The 18885-nt window shown below is 45.4% G+C and overlaps 1 protein-coding gene across 1 annotated transcript in view; it reads left to right on the top strand.

Annotated features, from left to right (window-relative positions):
• Positions 1-18885, top strand: part of Smyd1 (SET and MYND domain containing 1) — a 49802-nt gene that overhangs the window by 8778 nt on the left and 22139 nt on the right. Inside the window, exons 2-5 of the mRNA XM_041640469.1 lie at positions 11468-11644; positions 13368-13581; positions 15109-15239; positions 17104-17142. Of these exons, the coding sequence (XP_041496403.1) occupies positions 11468-11644; positions 13368-13581; positions 15109-15239; positions 17104-17142 (561 nt within the window). The remainder of the gene's footprint in view (positions 1-11467; positions 11645-13367; positions 13582-15108; positions 15240-17103; positions 17143-18885) is intronic.

Genomic DNA, 18885 nt, shown 5'->3' with positions numbered 1-18885 from the left:
CTTGTAACTGCTGAGCTGTCCCTACTGCCCCATTTTCAGCCATTTCTTGTGAAAAAAGTGTCAATCAACCTCCTTACCGTCTTCCTGGAGTGTTTTAGGGTCCTGACCTTGGACATGCTTGTTCCTGGGTTAGGTTCTAGAAGACAGTCAGGTCTTCAGGTCTACAAGTTTTGTAGTATATGTCACGTGACTATCCTTGAGGCCCAGGGGTCTCCTAGTAGGTTTGAGGTGATTATGCCTCAGATTAGATGCTTCCTGGATTGTTTTATGGGTGGAGTTCCAGTTCCAGGTTCTGTGAGAAACTATCTCAAAAAGTAAGGTGGAGAACAGTAGAGGAAGACACTGGATGTTGAACTCTGTCTTTTCATACAACACACACACACACACACACACACACACACACACACACCACTGCTGGCCATGCATGGTAACACCTGCCTATAATTCCAGTATTTGGGTTGTTAAGGCAGGAGGATCACACATCAAGACCAACCTGTGCTTCATAAGGAGATGGTCTCACCAAACAAGCATACAGTTCAAGACTAACAAGGCCAGACAAAGCTAGGACAAGGAAGCTGTACTGCCTAATCTGTGCCTAGGAATGTAACAGTCACTGCAAACCTGGTCCAGAAACGCCTCAAGGATTGACATGGTCCACTGGAAGACCGCATTGGGCAGCCACATCCCCTACTCTGATTACACTGCTCCTTTCTTCAGATGCCTGCAGTGACTCCCTTTGCCTACAGGATGCGGATGCAGGACTGAGGAGGCCTCCCCCTGCCTCTGCAGTTTGGTCATCTCCCAACATCATTTCCCAGAGCAGGGCATTCTATGAGCTCACCGTCCGACAGGTGTCTGCTTACCACCTGTCCTCAAGCCTTTGGCTGCCATCAGTGCCTCTTATTGGTCACCTTCACAGAGTTAGAAAAATGTGTCTTTACTGTCCAGTGGACTGAGTTTTTGGATGCCTTGCCTCCCCCACCTTGGTGGGAATAAAGTCTCCCTCCCTTGATTCTCATTGTCTTCATCCGTGTTTATGCACCAGCTCATCCTGGGGTCTACTGGGAAGAAAAGCCTATGTGTTGTTTATCTTAAGGACCCCTGTGATGATTTGAATGAGTTGTCCCCCATATTATTGGACATTTAAACACTTGGTCCCGGTTGGGGGTGCTTAGGAAGCAGGGCCTTGCTGGAGGACGGATGCCACTAAAGGCAAGTTTGGAGAGCTTGAGGACTTGCTCGTTTGGTGTTCACTTGCGGCTGCTGCTCTAGTCACCATGCCTACCTGCTGCCACGCTTCCCATTGTGGTGGTGATAGGCTCGAATGGACTTTCTCAATGCTAGACAAATTCTACCAATTGAGCTGCATCCCCAGCACCCAGGGGATACAGTTTCGAGCAGTTTGGAGACACAAAGACATTGTCTGAGTCCTATTGGCTCTATGGTATTTTTGCAGGCCGGTTCATTCACCATGCAGATAAGATGCCTTGTCTCTGCCTTTATCTGTTATGGCTGGTTATCCCCATACAAGGAGCTGCACATAGCTGCCATTCTCGTCCTCTTGACTCTGACAGATAACAGACTCCAGGACAGGGATGCAGAGTGAGGAGTGACTGGGGACATTCCTCCAGAGCAGAGTACTCAGGGCGAAGAGGTGCATGCCCTGTATTCTGGGAGCAGTGGCCGGCTGGGAGCAGAGACTTACAAGACCAGTGTCTCTATGAAGACAGTGATCACTAGCACTCTAAAGAGCGTATTAGAAAGAGTAGCAGGGCTGGCGAGGAGGCTCAGCTGGTTAAGAGCGCTAGCTGCTTTCCCATAGGTTCTGGGTTCAATTCCTGGCACCTGCACAGTACACAGAAGTTTGTAACTCCAGTTCTGGGGTGGGAGTCTGACACCCTTTTCTGACCCTCGTGAGCACCACACACATACCTGGTACACAGACACACATGTAGGCAAAACATCCATACATATAAGTATACAAAAGTTAGGAAGAATGGCTAGGAACACGACTTTGAAAATTGTGAAGTTTGGTGAAAATAGGAGTTACTGCCTCCTGTGAACAGGAACGTTCGAGGTGGTCCTGACTGAAGGTCACCTGGCTGGGGTAAGAACTTTTCTCCTGGAATCCAAAGGGAATCTGGGGATCTGGTATCTTTTGGACACTCTCCATCACTGGGGAGCAGGGAAGTGGTGTTGTATTTCTCTCAGGGCTGTGTTTTTGTTCCGAAATAGAGGTTCCCCCTTCCTAGCTGTCTTCCTTTCTCATGGCTGCCTGAGAATGTGAGGGCTCTGAAGGACAGAGAGCATGAGTTGCCTGAGCCAAGCTTGTCATGGGGCATGGGATGCGCAGGGCAGGATGATGTCTGTGGGTGTGGAGCTAGAGTTTCAGTGATTGTAAATTGCCTGATGAGGGTGTGGGGAACTGACCCAGGGTTTCTGGAAGAGCAGCAGGGGCTTTTAACTGCTGAACTGCCTCTCCAGTCCCTGGAACTTCTTTACAATTTTCTTTTTGACTAAATTTTTTTGTGGTTGAGTTTGGGATTTTTGTTTGTTTTGAGTCAAGGTCTCGCATTTCCCAGGTCGGCCTTAACTGGCTATCTTCAAATTTAAGAATGACCTTGAAATTTTGATGTTCCTGAATTTAGCTCCTGAGTGCTGAGATTTCGGGTCTACGCCACCATCCCCTGAATCTTCGTCACTTTCTATTCCTGTTATGAGACACTGTGACCAACGCAACTCAGAACACAGAGGTTATTTCAGGCTGACAGTTTCAGAGGATTAGAACCCATGACCATTGCGGCAGGGAGCAGGGCAACAGGCAGCTTGGCATGGTGGGGAGCAGTAACTGAGAGCTCACATCTTCAGATAGCCTGGAGGCAGAGAGAGCTACCTGGTAATGACACTGGCTTTAGAAACCTCAAAGCCCACCTCCCGGGACACACCTCTTCCAACAAGGCCACACCTCCTAATCTTTCCCAAGCTTTTCCAATGGCTACTAAATATTCAAATATATGAGTGTATGGGGGTCATTCTTATTCAAACCACCATATCTCGTGTATGCAGTGTTGAAGCTCAGACCCAGGAAAAAGTCACTCATATAGCATCTGATCAATTCCAGCACACACATTTACATATGTGTTTGCTTTCTGAAACAGTCTCTTGTGTCCCCAGATGGTCTTGACTCCTTTTCTGGGAACACAGACATGCACCACCATGTCCAGCTTTTGTGAGCTTCCTACAAGCTAGGCAAGCACTGTGGCAACTCAACTATCATCCATTTGATTTTTGGGACAAAGTGTCATTCTGTAGCTCATAATGACCTGAAGTTCACTATGTATTTCAAGATGTCCTCAAATTCACTTTAATATTCCTGCCTCACTCTCCCAGGTGCTGGGATTACAAGGCATTACCATACTAGTTTGCTTAATTGCAAAAGCTATTTTTTATTTTTGTGTATGTGTATCTTTACCTGTATGTGTGTATGTGCACACTTGGTGACCATATAGGTCAGAGAGGACTCTAGATTCTCTGGAACTGGAGCTACAGATGTTTGCAAATCCTCATGTGGATGCTGGGAACTAAACCTGGGTCCTCTTAGAGAGCCACAAGTGCTCTTAACTGATGGCCATCTTTCCAGCACCAGTTTGGCTAATTTTAAATTTTGGTTTCTGATTTTGTGTTTTTGTGATTATTATTATTATTGTGTGAGTTTCTGTTTTGTTTGCTAAGGAGGGGGAGAAAGAAAGGGCGTGAAGTTGGGTGGGCAGAGAGATGGTGAGAAGGTGGAAGAAGAAAAAGCATGATCCAAATATATGAATTTTTTTTTTCAGTAAAAGAAAGCAATAGTTGCCAGTATAAAAACTATCAAGATATAGTTGTCACTATTCCCATATCCCCATAAGGAAGCACAGGCTCAGAAAAGATGGGGACTTGTTCAGGGTGACACAGCTAGTAGATACTGAAGTCAGGAGCAGAATCTAGCTTAAACCAGCTCCAGATCTGACTTTTCACATCCCCACCAGCAACAGGAAGGATGGGAACTAGAGGACTACGACTCCTTCCTCCCTTCCTTCCTTCCTTCTTTCCTTCCTTCCTTCCTTCCTTCCTTCTTTTTTTAAAAAATATTTATTTATTATGTATACAATGTTCTGTCTGTGTGTATGCCTGAAGGCCAGAAGAGGACACCAGACCTCATTACAGATGGTTGTGAGCCACCATGTGGTTGCTGGGAATTGAACTCAGGACCTTTGGAAGAACAGGTAATGCTCTTAACTGCTGAGCCATCTCTCCAGCCCCTCTTCCTTCCTTCTTGTCTGCCTGTCTGTCAGTCCGTCTTAATGTCCCCTTCCTGTCTACTTATACTTAGCATTTCCCAGCATGCCTTAACCAGAAGGAACAGGATTCAGGTTTCTCTCACCTCTACATTCTCGCAAAGGGTCTTCAGGAATAAGAAAGGCAAAATCCAAAGATCCACCCAGATCTGGAGGTAGAACCAGAATTTTAACATGATCTTAAGTATGAGTGTGTGTGTACATGAAAGTTGGGAAGTACCATTCACATCTTCCTGTGTCGCAGTCCCAGGGTCACAGCTGAGCCTGGGTGGCAGCTCTGATAAGAAAAATTTTGGGCCAAAGAGGCCCCAAATTAGAAGGCAATGCTTCCTGTTTCATTTTCTGTTTTTTAGATTTTATTTTAGTTTTTTTATCTCTCTCCTCTCTCTCTCTCTGTCTCTTAACTTTGAAAACCTATCCAGGAGGCTAATAGAGCTTATTTGTGTAACTAATTGTGTTACCACTAAGCATAACTATGAACATTAAAGAATTTTATCATTTATAAGGGAGTTGACCATTAATTTGCATTTCTTAATTATCTTTAACAGTTTAGTTTGGCAACTTTTATAAGACTGGGATTTTACATCTTGTCCCTGTCAGGTTTAACCTTAAAATAACAATTTTAAGCAGGGCTGTGGTGACACACACCTTTAATCCCAGAACTTTGGAAGCAGGAGCAGGCACATCTCTGTGAGTTCAAGGTCAGCCTGGTCTACAAGAGCTAGTTTCAGGAAAGGCTCCAAGGCTCCAAAACTACAGAGAGAAACCTGTCTCGAAAAACCAAAAAAACAAAAAAACAAAAAAAAAAAACAAAACCCAAAACCAAAAACAAAAAAAAAACCCAGAAAAACAACAACAACAAAATCCACACAATTTAGAAGTGAAGCTCTTTTAATATCAAAATAAAACTTTTAGTCATACTGTGAAACTGAGTAGACCTTAGGAATTTATAAATCTTATCAAATATACCTTGTTTATCAAACAAATGTTGCTTATTTAGAAAGTTGGTGTTGAACAGTTATCAAAGATGGTGTCTATTTCTAAGTCTGCTTCTGTTAATCTGAATAGAGTTTTATAACCTTAACATTTTATCACATACAGAGTGTATGTAAACCAGAGTTTAATCACACATATAGTATGCTGTAGCAAATGTAACTTTAATTTTTACTGTAGAACTCTAAGACAACTCTGAGGCATCTCTAAGACCCCCCCCCCCCCCAGGAACCAGGAATCTAACAATTACCCACACACATACTGGAATATTGGGGACTTTCTATCTCCCTGTGCCCTTGTGGGTGTTCTCCAAATAGAGCTCCATTCCTGGAATCAGGGCAAGATAACCCCACAAATATTGACTCAGTTCCTCAGCCTTGGTCAGGATATTGACTCAGTTCCTCAGCCTTGGTCAGGATATTGACTCAGTTCCTTGGATACAGTTAGGATGAAAAACATTCCCCAGACTCTCCCCTTGTTTCTGTGGCTTTTTGCTTTAAAATTAGCCTGTATCAGCTATTCAGGGTCCTTGACTTGAATGCCGAGTGATCCTGTCACTATAGAATTAAAATCTTCCTGCTTTTACATCAACTGTGGTGTGAGAGTATTTTCTCTGGGGCAACTCCTCCTCGGTAATTGTACTCTAGGGTCCAACATTATCACTGTACAAACATCCATACTAAGCCAAAATATTTTTGGAGACTTTTTGTTATTTCCTTAGTCTAAAAAAGAGATACAGTGCTAAATCCTTCTCAGTAGGATTGAGAAGTTCTATAATTGTTGCCTTATGCCAGGTGGTCATCTTAAATGGTGAAATCACAAGGTATGTACTTTTTAACCTTAGTAAAGATGGTTGCCAGTCATGTGACTGCTTATATCTTGATGAGGTCATACACCAAGATGGAGGAGAGCATGTTTTACTAAGTAGGTCTATTTCTCAAGTAAGAGTTGAGTCCAAATTACATATACAATATATTCTAAACTAGAGTTGACTCACATGTATAGTATGTTGTAACGAATTAAGATTTCTATGTGTAGGTTTTAACTAACAAGCCTTTTGCTGTTTTAGCCAAATTTTGTTATAGATTTTACAGATTCTTTAAACCATACCCAGTGTACTGGGAAAAATACTGTTTACACAATAGTCTTAAAAGATTTCTTGAGAGCAAATCACAAAGAAATCATAGAGATAAAAGATTTAAGAGTGGAAAGTTGTAGAACCTTAGAGATAAGAGACTTTGGGGAGCATTTGCTTGTGCAGTGGCAGAAGTTGTAATCTGCAAGAATTTGGAAGCCATTTTCAGTAAAACAGTGGGGCTCTCCCCTCACCCCCCGCCCCACCTATGCCTGAGGCAGATAGGAGGGCTGGTCCTGAGGTCAGAAGGGCTGGAGAGCTGCCTCTACCTGCCACCAGCTACAACATTCAGGAGAGCAGGCCCTGTACCTCTGAGCAGCACAGTAGAGCTGGCCCTGAAGATGTTGGGAAGATCTGAGTCCAAAGTCAGGAAAGCAGGACAACTGGCCCCACCCCTTTCTCACTGCCGCAAACACCAAGGCAATGCAGGAGAGCTCACCCTGGTGGTGAGGAAAAGGAGAGCAGGAAGGCTGCAACTACCCAGGCCCAGAAACAGGGTTATGTGTTGGCCCACCCAGTGTCTACCTCATCTGTAATCTGCTGGAGCATGAAGGGACCAGTCCTACAGACTCAAAGCTGCAGGATTCCACAACACAGGGCAACAGCAGGATAACTAAGAGGAGTTCCAGTGAGGATCCAGCACCTATAGTGTAGCAGAAACACTTGCAAGAAAAGATACATAGACAAAGGGGTAAACAGCATGACTCACTATGTCACACTGCAGCTTCCACAATGAAATCCCCCCCTCTTCTTTCTCTTAAATTTTATCTGGGGGTGGAGGTGCTGCAAGGACAGAGGGCAGATACACAGGGACAGGAAATGAATGGGATCCAGATGCATGATGTGAAAGACACAAAGAGCAAATAAAAAGTAAAAAAAAAAAATTATTTAAATATTTTTTCAAAAAAAGAAAGGGAGGGGGCTGGAGAGATGGCTCAGCAGTTAAGAGCATTGCCTGCTCCTGAGTTCAATTCCCAGCAACCACATGGTGGCTCACAACCATCTGTAATGGGGTCTAGTGCCCTCTTCTGGCCTGCAGGCATACACATAGACAGAATATTGTATACATAATAAATAAATAAATACATTTTTTTAAAATAAAAAAGAAAGGGAGGGTCAAGCAGATAAGCAACAGAGAACAGTACAGTCATAAGGAACAAAGAGGAACAAGCCAGAACTCCACCCAAGGGATAGAAAAGCTCCAGGACAGGTAGCTCCTAAAGGGAGGCAAGGAACTTGCGATGTACAGGCCCAGGAGGGCACAAAGAGAGATAGAGCAGCCGGCTCCATGGGGAATGGAACAAGGAAAGGATAGAAGAGCCAGGAGCATGTAGAGAAGCTGTGGGAATTTAATAGGCAGCTCCTAAGGAGAAGTGAGGAAGTTCCAGTAAGGAGCTGAGAGGAACCATGACAGAGCAGAAGGCATAAGTGTTGTAGTCACAAGAGTTTCAATCTGGGGCATCCCCAAGTGGACTGAGAGATTTGTCAGAGAGCAATGTCCAAAATCACTGAGGAGAGGCATCCCTTTCCATGTGATTGGGGCCCAGTAGGGTGAGAAGAAACTTCCTGGCATCCCGGTGTGACTTTCATAGTGAAAACCAGAACAAAACAAAGAGCTCCACGGTGACACCCAGAAGAAAAGGAAAGACAGTGGTTAGAGCAGGGAGAGAAGGAAACAGCTGGAGAGGTGGGAATGTCTTAGTGAGCAGGATGCACACGTGGGGCAGCCCTGAAGGGCATAGGAGGGAGATGCCCGTGTGATGGGGCCCTGAAGGGCATAGGAGGGAGATGCCCTTGTGATGGGGCCCTGGAGGGTGTAGGAGGGAGATGCCCGTGTGATGGGGCCCTGGAGGGTGTAGGAGGGAGATGCCCGTGTGGGCGGCCCAAAAGAGCATAGTATGGAGAGAGGACACTTAATGAATTGGGGAGGAGGGAGGGTTGGTTAATTAAGTTGAAGAAGAGGACTCTAGAATCAAATTTGGTGAGTTGCAAATGATTTGTACATACCTTAAGAGAATCAGATAGGCAGCTTGGTTCAGAGCAGCTGAGTTCCTTGGGGAGGGAACTCATTTAAGCCATTCCCATGGTTTTGGCACCAGGTGAATAAAAAAATAAATAAAAAGGAGAGGCTGGAGAGATGGCTCAGTGGTTAAGAGCACTAGCTGCTCTTCCAAAGGTCTTGGGTTCAATTTCCAGCACCCACATGGCAGCTCACAACAATTTGTAACTTCAGTTCCAGGGGTTCTGACACTGTCACACAGACATGCATGCAAGCAAAACACCAATAAGCATAAAAATAAGTAAATTAAAAAAATTAAGTTTATTATGGCTGGGCTGTGGTGTGGCATGCCTTTAATCCCAGCTCTCAGGAGGCAGAGGTAGACTGATCTCTATAAGTTTGCGGCCAGCCTGGTCTACAGAACTAGTTCCAGGACAGCTGGGGCTGTTACTCAGAGACACCATGTCTCAAAAAACAAAACAAAAAGCAAAAAACAAAACAAAAAAACTAAAGGAAAGAAAAGAAAAAGAAATAAAATATATTATGGATAAAAGTCGAGTGTGAACAGAAAGCAGAGTCAGGAATATCTGGGAGAGTCCAGAGTGGTCATGACCCTGAGCCATGTGGGGAGATGGGGAGCGAGGGGGGAAATCAAACGTAGCAACCTGAAGGCCAAAGGTACAAAAAAGGGGCAGGTAACCAAAATGTCTGGATTATATAGGAAAGAGCTTCTGGGTGAAGGGCAGCTCAATCCTTGGACGGGAGAGCTCAGGGCAGAGAGTGAGGTATGCCAGCCATACCCTGTAAAAGGTAGGAGCTGAGGGATGCTGGTGAACCTGGAAGCCAGGTCCGCTCTGATATGTTCAGTGTTCACCTCAAACATTTGTTCCCGGTTTGACACTTAACAGTGTCCTAGTTTCATTTCTGTTGCTATGATAAAATACCTTGACAAAAATGACATGGAGGAAGAAGGGTTTATATGTCTTAGAAATTACAGATGCAGTCCATCGTTTCAGGAAAATCAAGGCAGGAGCTCAATCACGTCACAGTCAGGAGCAGAGATACAGTAAACATGTGCTAATTGGCCTTCCTCGAACCCGCTCTCTTCTATACTGTTCAGAACCCACCCATGCCCTAAGGAATGGTTACAGCTCCCCACATCAATTAATTATCAAGGTATCAAGACATCCCCATAGGCCAACCAGAGCTGGTCAGTTCCTCACTGAGACACTCACAGGGGAACCTGTGCTGTGTGAGGTTGACAGTTAAAACTGACCAGCACCATAAGGAAGTATGCTTTAGCTGGTAGGGATATTGATTCACGGCTTAGCGAGCGATTGTAAATGTCTCTCTGTTTCTCAGCTGTGGGCGAAGATTTTACTGTAAGAACCTCAGGGATCTCTCCACAGCTTTCTCCTGGTCAAAGTCACTCTGTCGACTTTGGGGCCATGCATGGAATAGTGCATGGAACCTATTTCTAGGGATATAATATAGGAGCTTGCTCCTATAATGATTGTGCTCGCTCTGTTCAAAGTATATTAAGTCACTTCGTAGGCACCTAGAGGCCAGGCCAGTTAAAGCACATTCCTTCCTTCTGAGTCAGCCTGGGGAACCTTGTCCCAGTAAGCCATAGGTCATGTGGACGACAGAAGGGCAGGGCAGGACATCTGGTTCATTCTTGGTACAGGCCAAGTCCAGATGTAAAAAGCACTTTGTAGTTAAACTAGGAGGATCAGAAATTCAAGGTCTCCTATGCAGTGAACTGGAGGTTAGCCTGGGCTGTCTGAGACACTGTCAAGAAACCAAACACGAGGTGGAGAGATGGCTCAGCAGTTAGGAGTGTCTACTGCATTAGCAGTTCAGTTTCTAGCACCCACAACAGGTGACCTCTCTTCTTTTAAAATGGATTATTTGGGGGCATGTTAAAATTACATTTGTGTGTGTGTGTGTACATACACACGTGTGTTAGCATGTCACGAAGTGCTTGTGGAGGCCAGAGGACAGCTTGCAGGGGTTCTTTCCTTTTACTCTGTGGGTTCTGAAGATTGAACTCATGCTGTCAGGCTTGGAAGCAAACCTTTTTCCACTGAGGCATGTCGGCAGCTCTATTAGGGCTTCTTCTTCTTCTTCTTCTTCTTCTTCTTCTTCTTCTTCATCATCATCATCATCATCATCATCATCATCATCATCATTATTATTATTACTACTACTGTGCTAGGATTGAACCCAGGACTTGTCTACACTTAGTACACTGCCCCTAAGCTCCAAGCCCAGCCCCAATGCATACGGAAGAGTAGCTCCACTCTGGTGTCTTGATGAGCGCTCCTTCCCAAAGGCCCCACCTCGAAACACATAGTCTAATTGTTTCCCCTGTCTTAGTACTTCTCAATGGCAATTACAGCTCACACATTTAGACTGTACCCAGACCACAGCAGGGCGCATGGAAAGGGCACATTACTGGCAGATGGGAGACCTGGGTTCCAGTTCTGACTCAGAATATGGTCTTTATCATTTTAATTTTAGACTCCCACTTTTCAAATGAAGTTCTTGTTCTAAATGCCTCCTCTGGATGAAATCAGTTCTTGAGCAGACAATTTTAACTTTGAACCGGTGTAAATCTGTTTTTCTCCTTTTTGTTGTCCGGGCTGGCGTCACACTCCCCCACCTCTGCAGATGTGCCCCCAGCCAGACCGGATCTCTCCTCTTTATGACTTACCTAGTATGTGGCAATGTGTTATTTGCAAAAAAGTATGGTCAAAGGCATCCCCTCTTTATTTTTTTTATCTTCTTAATTATGTGAAGGTGTGTATGGGCATGTGAAGGTGGATGGCCTCCGAGGCCAGAGGCATCAGATTCCCTGGAGCTGGCATTACAGTTGGTAATAAGCCACCGGCGTAAATGCTGGGACCACGCTTGGCTCCTATGCAAGAGCAATATTGGATCGTGACCTCCGAGCCATCCAGCCAGCCCCCGTACTTCTTGACGTCATTTTTCCCTTACTTGCAGCCTCATTAACGTCGTGTGCCACACCTGCTTCAAGAGGCAGGAGAAGCTCCACCGCTGCGGGCAGTGCAAGTTCGCCCATTACTGTGACCGCACGTGCCAGAAGGACGCTTGGCTGAACCACAAGAACGAGTGTTCCGCCATCAAGAGATACGGGAAGGTGCCCAATGAGAACATCAGGTCAGAGCTGGTCCCCATGACAGGGGTTGGGATTTCCAAATGTCAGGCTGGGACCGCAGAGGTGACTGCATTCTCAGCTCTCAGGACTGAGTGCAAATGTCTCAGGTCCTTCGTTTCTCTCCTTTAGGTCTGAGAGGGATACTGGGCATCTATAACAGGGATTCCAAATTGTAGTGCCCAAAGTGGCCTACAGGCCCCTGCATAGCTCCTCAATATTTAATTAAAAAATGATCTGCCAAACTTTGAAATTCGGAAAATTACACTCTGTGGAAAATTAGGGTTTCTGATTTCTCTGGAAAACAATATTAAAAATGAAGCTCTGACAAGACGCACTGCCGCTCAACAGCATGCGTCTCTTTTACCAGGCGATTTTCTAAGTCAGTGACCTGGCCGTACGATGGTCCTTCCACCATCTCAGGAACCTGCGTTCACAATGCCAACTTCCACACGGGACCATTGCTAGGAACCTCGGCCTAGCTTGAGAGTTCTGGCTGAGAGTCCTCAAGGGCTGGCGGCTCTTCTGGAAGGTGTTGGCGCTGGGATCTGGGCAGGTGTGTAGGAAGCCAGAGGGACCTCAGGGCAAAGGGGGTGTGGATACTGGTAATTAAAAGCATTTGCAGGGTGCACAAGGTATGGTAATCAAGAATGGAGTCATCAACCAGGCAGTCATGGTGCACGCCTTTAATCCCAGCACTTGGGAACAGAGGCAGGCGGATCTCTGTGAGTTTGAGGCCAGCCTGGGCTATAGAGCCTAGTCCAGGACAGGCTCCAAAGGTACACAGAGAAACCCTGTCTCAAAAAACAAACAAACAAACAAAAACAAAACAAAACAAAACAAAAAACCAACCAACCAACCAAACAAACAAACAAAAACACAAAGAAAGAATAGAGTCATCTCCTGGGAACTTTTAGGAATCTACAGGATGAAACCCGCAAGGCCTCGCCCCCTCCTTGATCTCTCTACAGGAGTCATATTCTTCAGGGCCCTAAATGACATCGTCTCCCCATCCCTTTCCTCTGCACAGCTCCCGGTGATCACATCAGTTACCGGCTTGAACTTGGTCACCCATTGTTCTCTTCCAGGGACCATATCCCTGGGATTTAGGAGCTACTGATCTTCCCCACACCTTATCCCGAACCTTATTTTCCTCCATGCTGCCCTCAGATCTGTAGAGATTTGATTCCCAGGTACCTGGAGAACCTAGAAGGAGACGTTTCTAAGAATAATTCTGACCCAAACAGAAAGAAATAGGGCCCACACTGTGCCAAGCAAGAAGAGAAGTCTCTTTTTGCAGGAGCACGTTAGCCTTCTCTCCCCAGTCACCCTTGTTTTCTGCCTAGCACTTAGCACTGATTGATTTTTTTTTTTTTTTTTTTTTTTGGTTTTTTGAGACAGGGTTTCTCTGTGGCTTTTTTGGAGCCTGTCCTGGAACTAGCTCTTGTAGACCAGGCTGGTCTCGAACTCACAGAGATCCGCCTGCCTCTGCCTCCCGAGTGCTGGGATTAAAAGCGTGCGCCACCACCGCCCGGCCTTAGCACTGATTGAAAAACGCTCTTATTTACCGACATCTCACATGATGTAAGAGCATCTTGATGGAAGTGTGTCCCTGACTCTGTGCCCGGCGTGCACTCGACACTGGTGCTTGCTGAATGAGTGAGTAAATGACCGAACGGATGATGAGTGTTCTCGGTCTCCCTAACGCTGTCCCCCCTATTTTCCCAGGCTGGCAGCCCGCATCATGTGGCGGGTGGAGAGAGAGGGCACTGGGCTCACAGAGGGCTGCCTGGTGTCAGTGGATGACTTGCAGAACCATGTGGAGCACTTTGGGGAAGAGGAGCAGAAAGAGCTTCGGGTGGATGTGGACACGTTCTTGCAGTACTGGCCCCCGCAGAGCCAGCAGTTCAGCATGCAGTATATCTCGCACATCTTCGGCGTGGTACGGCCTTGCGTCCTCTCCGCCTCCCCTGCTCTGTCCCCAGTGTCTGTCTCCTCCCTCTTTCCCTTCATCCCCTTTGGGAGCATAGAGTTGCTCAAATGGAAGGAAGCCCCAGCTGCCCGGAACAGTGGCTTCTGTTTCCATGACTATAGCTGCTAGACCAGGCAGTCAGAGACATGAAGTCTGTCCTCTTGCACCCCAGGTATAGCAGAAATACCTACTAGCCCTTCTGATTCTGAACTCAGAAGCAGACTTCTAAATGATCCCATTAAAATAAACCTAGAATCTTCTAGTATGATTTCTTATACTAGAGAGGCCATGTTGACACCAAGTATTATACAACTAAGACGCTTCCAGAAGCAGACCAGCTAGATTCAGGAGCAAAGGCCGAATGTCTGGAAGGGAAAGAAACTTAAAATGATGCTATTTTAATCCACCATATTTCTCCCTCTCTCTCTCTCTCTCTCCTTCTGTGTGTGTGTGTGTCTATCCAAGGTGGTGTCTTACCACATAGCCCAAGTTGGCCTTGAATTCCAAAGCCTCCTGTATCCTCCTCTGGAGTGCTGGGATACAGGTGTGTGTCACCTCTCGTAGCCCAGAGTATTTGTTCTTTTTGCCTGGGACTCACACCCACCCCACAGAGCATGGGGAGGTAAACCAGGATGGATATTTAAAAGGATTCCTGCGACCTAGACATGGAATCAAGGAGCCAATGTTCCTATATGTGGCTTTATTAGGTTAGAACTACTGGAAGGTTCAAAGTCGTAGTGCTTTGGTAAATGTGGGATTCCCCTCATGGCTCTTATTTTGGGGAATCATTTGAAATCATACAGGAAACAGGAAAAGGCTTGCAGACTCTAGGCATCTTTAGGACAACAACGGGCTCTCTCTGAAAATATTGACCAATTTTATTATTCATCAATTTCATAGATACATATAATATATTCTGATTACTCTCGTCCCACCTCTATTACTTCCCTCCTATCTGGGTTGCCCTCCCCTCCCCCCATCCCTGCCTGTACTTTTCCCAGATCCATGACTTTTGGGTCATTTAGTTTAAGCAGTGAGTTCTCTATTTTCAAAGCCTTTCAGCGGCTTGGGTGCTATTCTGTACTGAATGCATGTCTGTTGACTGACTATTCTGTACTGGATGCGTGTCTGTTGACTATTCTGTACTGAATGCATGTCTGTTGACTATTCTGTACTGAATGTATGTCTGTTGACTATTCTGTACTGAATGCATGTCTGTTGACTATTCTGTACTGAATGCATGTCTGTTGACTATTCTGTACTGAATGCATGTCTGTTGACTATTCTGTACTGGATGCGTGTCTGTTGATTATTCTGTACTGGATGCGTGTCTGTTGACTGAGTTTTCTGTACTGGATGCATGTCTGTTGACTGACTCTTCTGTACTGGATGCGTGTCTGTTGACTAACTATTCTGTACTGTATACTTGTCTGTTGACTGACTATTCTATATTGGATGCATGTCTGTTGACTGACTCTTCTCCTGTTCCCTGGGTAGATCAACTGCAATGGTTTCACTCTCAGTGACCAGAGAGGCCTACAGGCAGTGGGCGTGGGCATCTTCCCCAACCTGGGCCTGGTGAACCATGACTGCTGGCCCAACTGCACTGTCATCTTCAACAATGGCAAGTGAGTGTCCCCTTTATCTGGGTTTGCGCCTTGGGGATGGGACACAGTTTTCCCCTTGACTTCAACCAAAGTCAAACTTTTGAACTTGAGCCACCATGGATATCCAATGTCCAGTAGCTCAGGGTCTCAGTCTAGGCTATGAGGAGAAGAAGGCAGTGAGATGGGTGTCGAAGGATTCTACCTGGTCAATTCTGAATCTTTGAAGCTGCCTAGAGGTGTTAGATAAATCATTAGCTACTGTTCTAAAACTTGAACCGTGGATCATTTGCCTAGAGCCAAACCATCAATGAAGGATCCTATGCTAGCTAAGGTCTCACAAGAACTTAGAAAACACACTCAAATAGTTTGCTCAAACAGAGCTTAATGAAAGGACAGTTTACTGGTGTGGGGGCAGGGTTTAGGAAGGATCAGCCAAGGACTGGCAAGGGGTTTACTGCTGAGCACTTAAAACCATTCCTAAACTTAGCAGGCTGACAGAGAAAGCTCTTGCTGCAGCAAGTGAACATCTGAGCCATGATACGGTTCCTTTGGCTGAGCTGTGCCATACAACGGTGCCTGAACAGAAGCTGGCCACTGCTGGGGTTATGAGATAACTCCAACCGTGTTCTCCTCCTCTTTGCCAACTCCACCCAGAAGCCAAAGAGCAAAGGAACTTGGGTGATGCAGTCCAGCCCTTTGACCCCTGGAAGGCACAGATCAAAGACACGTGGGCAGACACTTGGGTCTTGGGAGTGGGGCACAAAAGGAGGGATCAATAAATAACCAAAGCCTGATTGTGCATGACTCAGGCCGGGGAGATCTGGAAGATGAAGCCTGAGCAGTATGCATTGCCTGTATTCATAAAGATGGTGTCTTATAGCAGAGCCAACTCTGAGCCATGAATTGGCAGGTTTCTCCCCGAAACTTCCTTGAAGCCAGGGACAGTGATTTCTAGGTCTCAGCTGAGAATCACGTTCAAGTGGCAACATGGCCAGGAGTGTGGTTTCTTATTTTCTTCCTGTTTCTGACCATAGTGTCTAAAGCCATTGAGAAAGATGACAAAGATTAGGAAAGCTTATTTCGGACTCTGAGAATAATGTTTTCTAGAGTGTTATGTTTTTCTGTCACCTAAACTCATGGAGTTTTTCTTAGAGGGTGTATTGCTCAGGTTTAGCCTGGTTAGCAGAGTGAATCATACTTAGCCATGCACAACTTCAAGATGGCCCTTCTGTAAGTGCCAGTTACCCAAGGCCCCTCTTGTCACTTGTAAAGATCTAGGAACCTAGGACCCCTACTTCAGGGCATCTCTGGTGTCTACTGTAGCTTCTTTGCATCTACTAATTGTGAGTGACCATGTGTTCCCTGGGTTTGTTGACTTTTGTGCAAGAAAGATCATTATAGTCATTGCCTGTCTGTCTACCATACTGGAAATAACCTCAGATGTGGTATTAGAGGGGCCAGTTTCAACCCCAACAGTATGTAAGTTCTATACATACAATTCAGAGCTCTTCCCAAGAGAGTCATCCAAAAAAGCCACGATCATCCATCATGCTTGTCAGTGGGACAGTAATAGCATCCCTATATTTTCAAGCAGTCTATTCTCAAGCGTGCTATCTCGTGACTGCTTCATTACTGGATTCTAAGTGGAACACGGAGGACATGAAAGGAAGTCAGTTGTTCAGCAGTGAATCCCTCTGTAACCCCCTGTAACCCTGTTCCGGTATGCTTTACACTGTACCAGGCAGCATCCTACCAGGGGAGGGATGAAGTTGATTATGATTGTCAATACGCTGATTGCATCAGCCCAGAATACTGGGCGCTCTTCTGACTGTCATGGAGCAGCCGATGGTATTGATTTCCTGTGGGTGTCTGTTTTGTCTTTCAGTCATGAGGCAGTGAAATCCATGTTTCACACGCAGATGAGGTGGGTCAGTCTTCTCCTACACCCCTGTTTCTCTGACCCATCTCCCTCACTTGCCTGGCTTCCTGGGACTAGCCCTTCCCGACTCCTTGGCTGTTGTCATGATGTGTCACGCCCTACACTGCAGTGTCTTGGCTTCACTGAATGGCAATTTTCCATGCACTTGAATTCACTCTGTCCTCCTCACCCACCTACCACTGGCCTTGCCTTTGTTTTATTTTGTTTGCTTTCTCCCCCACTCCCAGCCTTTCACTCCTGACTTCATTTTTACTCGAAGTTGGAACCTTTCTAGTTCATCATTTTATCCTCAAACTCTATTTTCTCCTTAAACTCTGCTTACCATGAAATAAGAATGGCTATTACTAACCGATCAATGAACTGTGCAATTGTCTGTAGACTCAGCTTTTCATCCAAGTCAATAGCACCCAGAACTGTGATATTTTGGTAACTATGTATTCATAGTATTCTTTTTATTGATCAAAACTATGAATATGTGGGCTAGGTAACATTTTACTTTGAACTTTTTGGGGAAAAAAAGGAAACAAGAGATAGCTTATTCTGGAATGATTTTAAGTGACCATTTAGGTTACTCTAAATTCCATGTTCCAACATGGTAGAAGTTTCATGAAGAGTTTGTTTTCTCTTTATATAGTTTCACAGAACAAAGAAAGTCACAGACCAAGGCAAGTTTAAAATACATTGGTAGGTACAGCAGAGAGGCAGGCATGGTAAGATGGGGAAAGTCTTTCTATACGTCCAAGATGCTATCTAGTGACATTCTTGGCTTTTGGGTTCATAGAAGCTAATAGTCTTCTCAGCTAATTGTTACAGGGAGAGTGGGGCCTCTTGTTCATCCTGCCCAGCTAGCTTATCCCCCAAAATAATCACACAGAAACTGTATTCATTTAAACACTGCCTGGCCCATCAGTTCTAACCTCTTATTGGCTCATTCTTACATCTTGATTTAACCCATTTCTGTTAATCTGTATATTGACACGTGGCAGTGGCCTACCGGGAAAGATTCGGCATGTCTGTCTCTGGCAGCTCCATGGTGGCTCTCTCTGTCTGCCCTTTTCCCAGCATTCAGTTCTGTCTACTCTGCCTACCTAAGTTCTATCCTATCAGGTCAAGCAGTTTCTTTATTGATTAACCAATGAAAGCAATACATAAACAGAAGGTCCTCCTACACCAGCTAATAAATTCTAGAAAGTTTCTATCTATAAGTTATAGGATGTTAGTTCTGACACAGAGGTGGGCAAGGCATGGCTGCTCTGGAGGGCTAGAACTAGCCTGGATGAGGTAATTAGCCTCTGGACCAGCAACATCCCAACCGCTCCACAATCCTGAAACTCTAAGCAGCCGATGACTCCTGCAGGCACAGCTGCATTTCAGGAGTCTTCATCACAGTTGCCCTCTGGACAAGCACCACATTTCGTACATTTGGGGGCCACATATTACTTATTAAATATTATAAGGTCCCTTGTACCTAGGAAGGCTCATTTCTAGGATCTGATGTAGATGGGGCTGAGTAGAGGTGGGACAGAAGTCGTCAGGAGAGAGGAATAGCTGACAAAGATCATTAAGAAAGCACATCCTGGATCACATCAAAGCAATGCCCAATGTGATCTGGATCTGAATTTCTTTTTTGCACTTTGTGTGTTTGACATAACATTTGCATGTGACAAAGGGTGACAATATCTAAAATTAAGTAATCAAGAACACAGTCTGGTCAAATGGGGTAAAAGT

This window comes from Microtus oregoni, unplaced genomic scaffold (genome assembly GCF_018167655.1).
Source record: "Microtus oregoni isolate MIOR12 unplaced genomic scaffold, Mior012 000002F_ref0000024, whole genome shotgun sequence".
Classification (NCBI taxonomy): domain Eukaryota; kingdom Metazoa; phylum Chordata; class Mammalia; order Rodentia; family Cricetidae; genus Microtus; species Microtus oregoni.
Note: the sequence above shows the minus strand (reverse complement) of the source record. Positions and strands in the feature narration are given on the sequence as shown.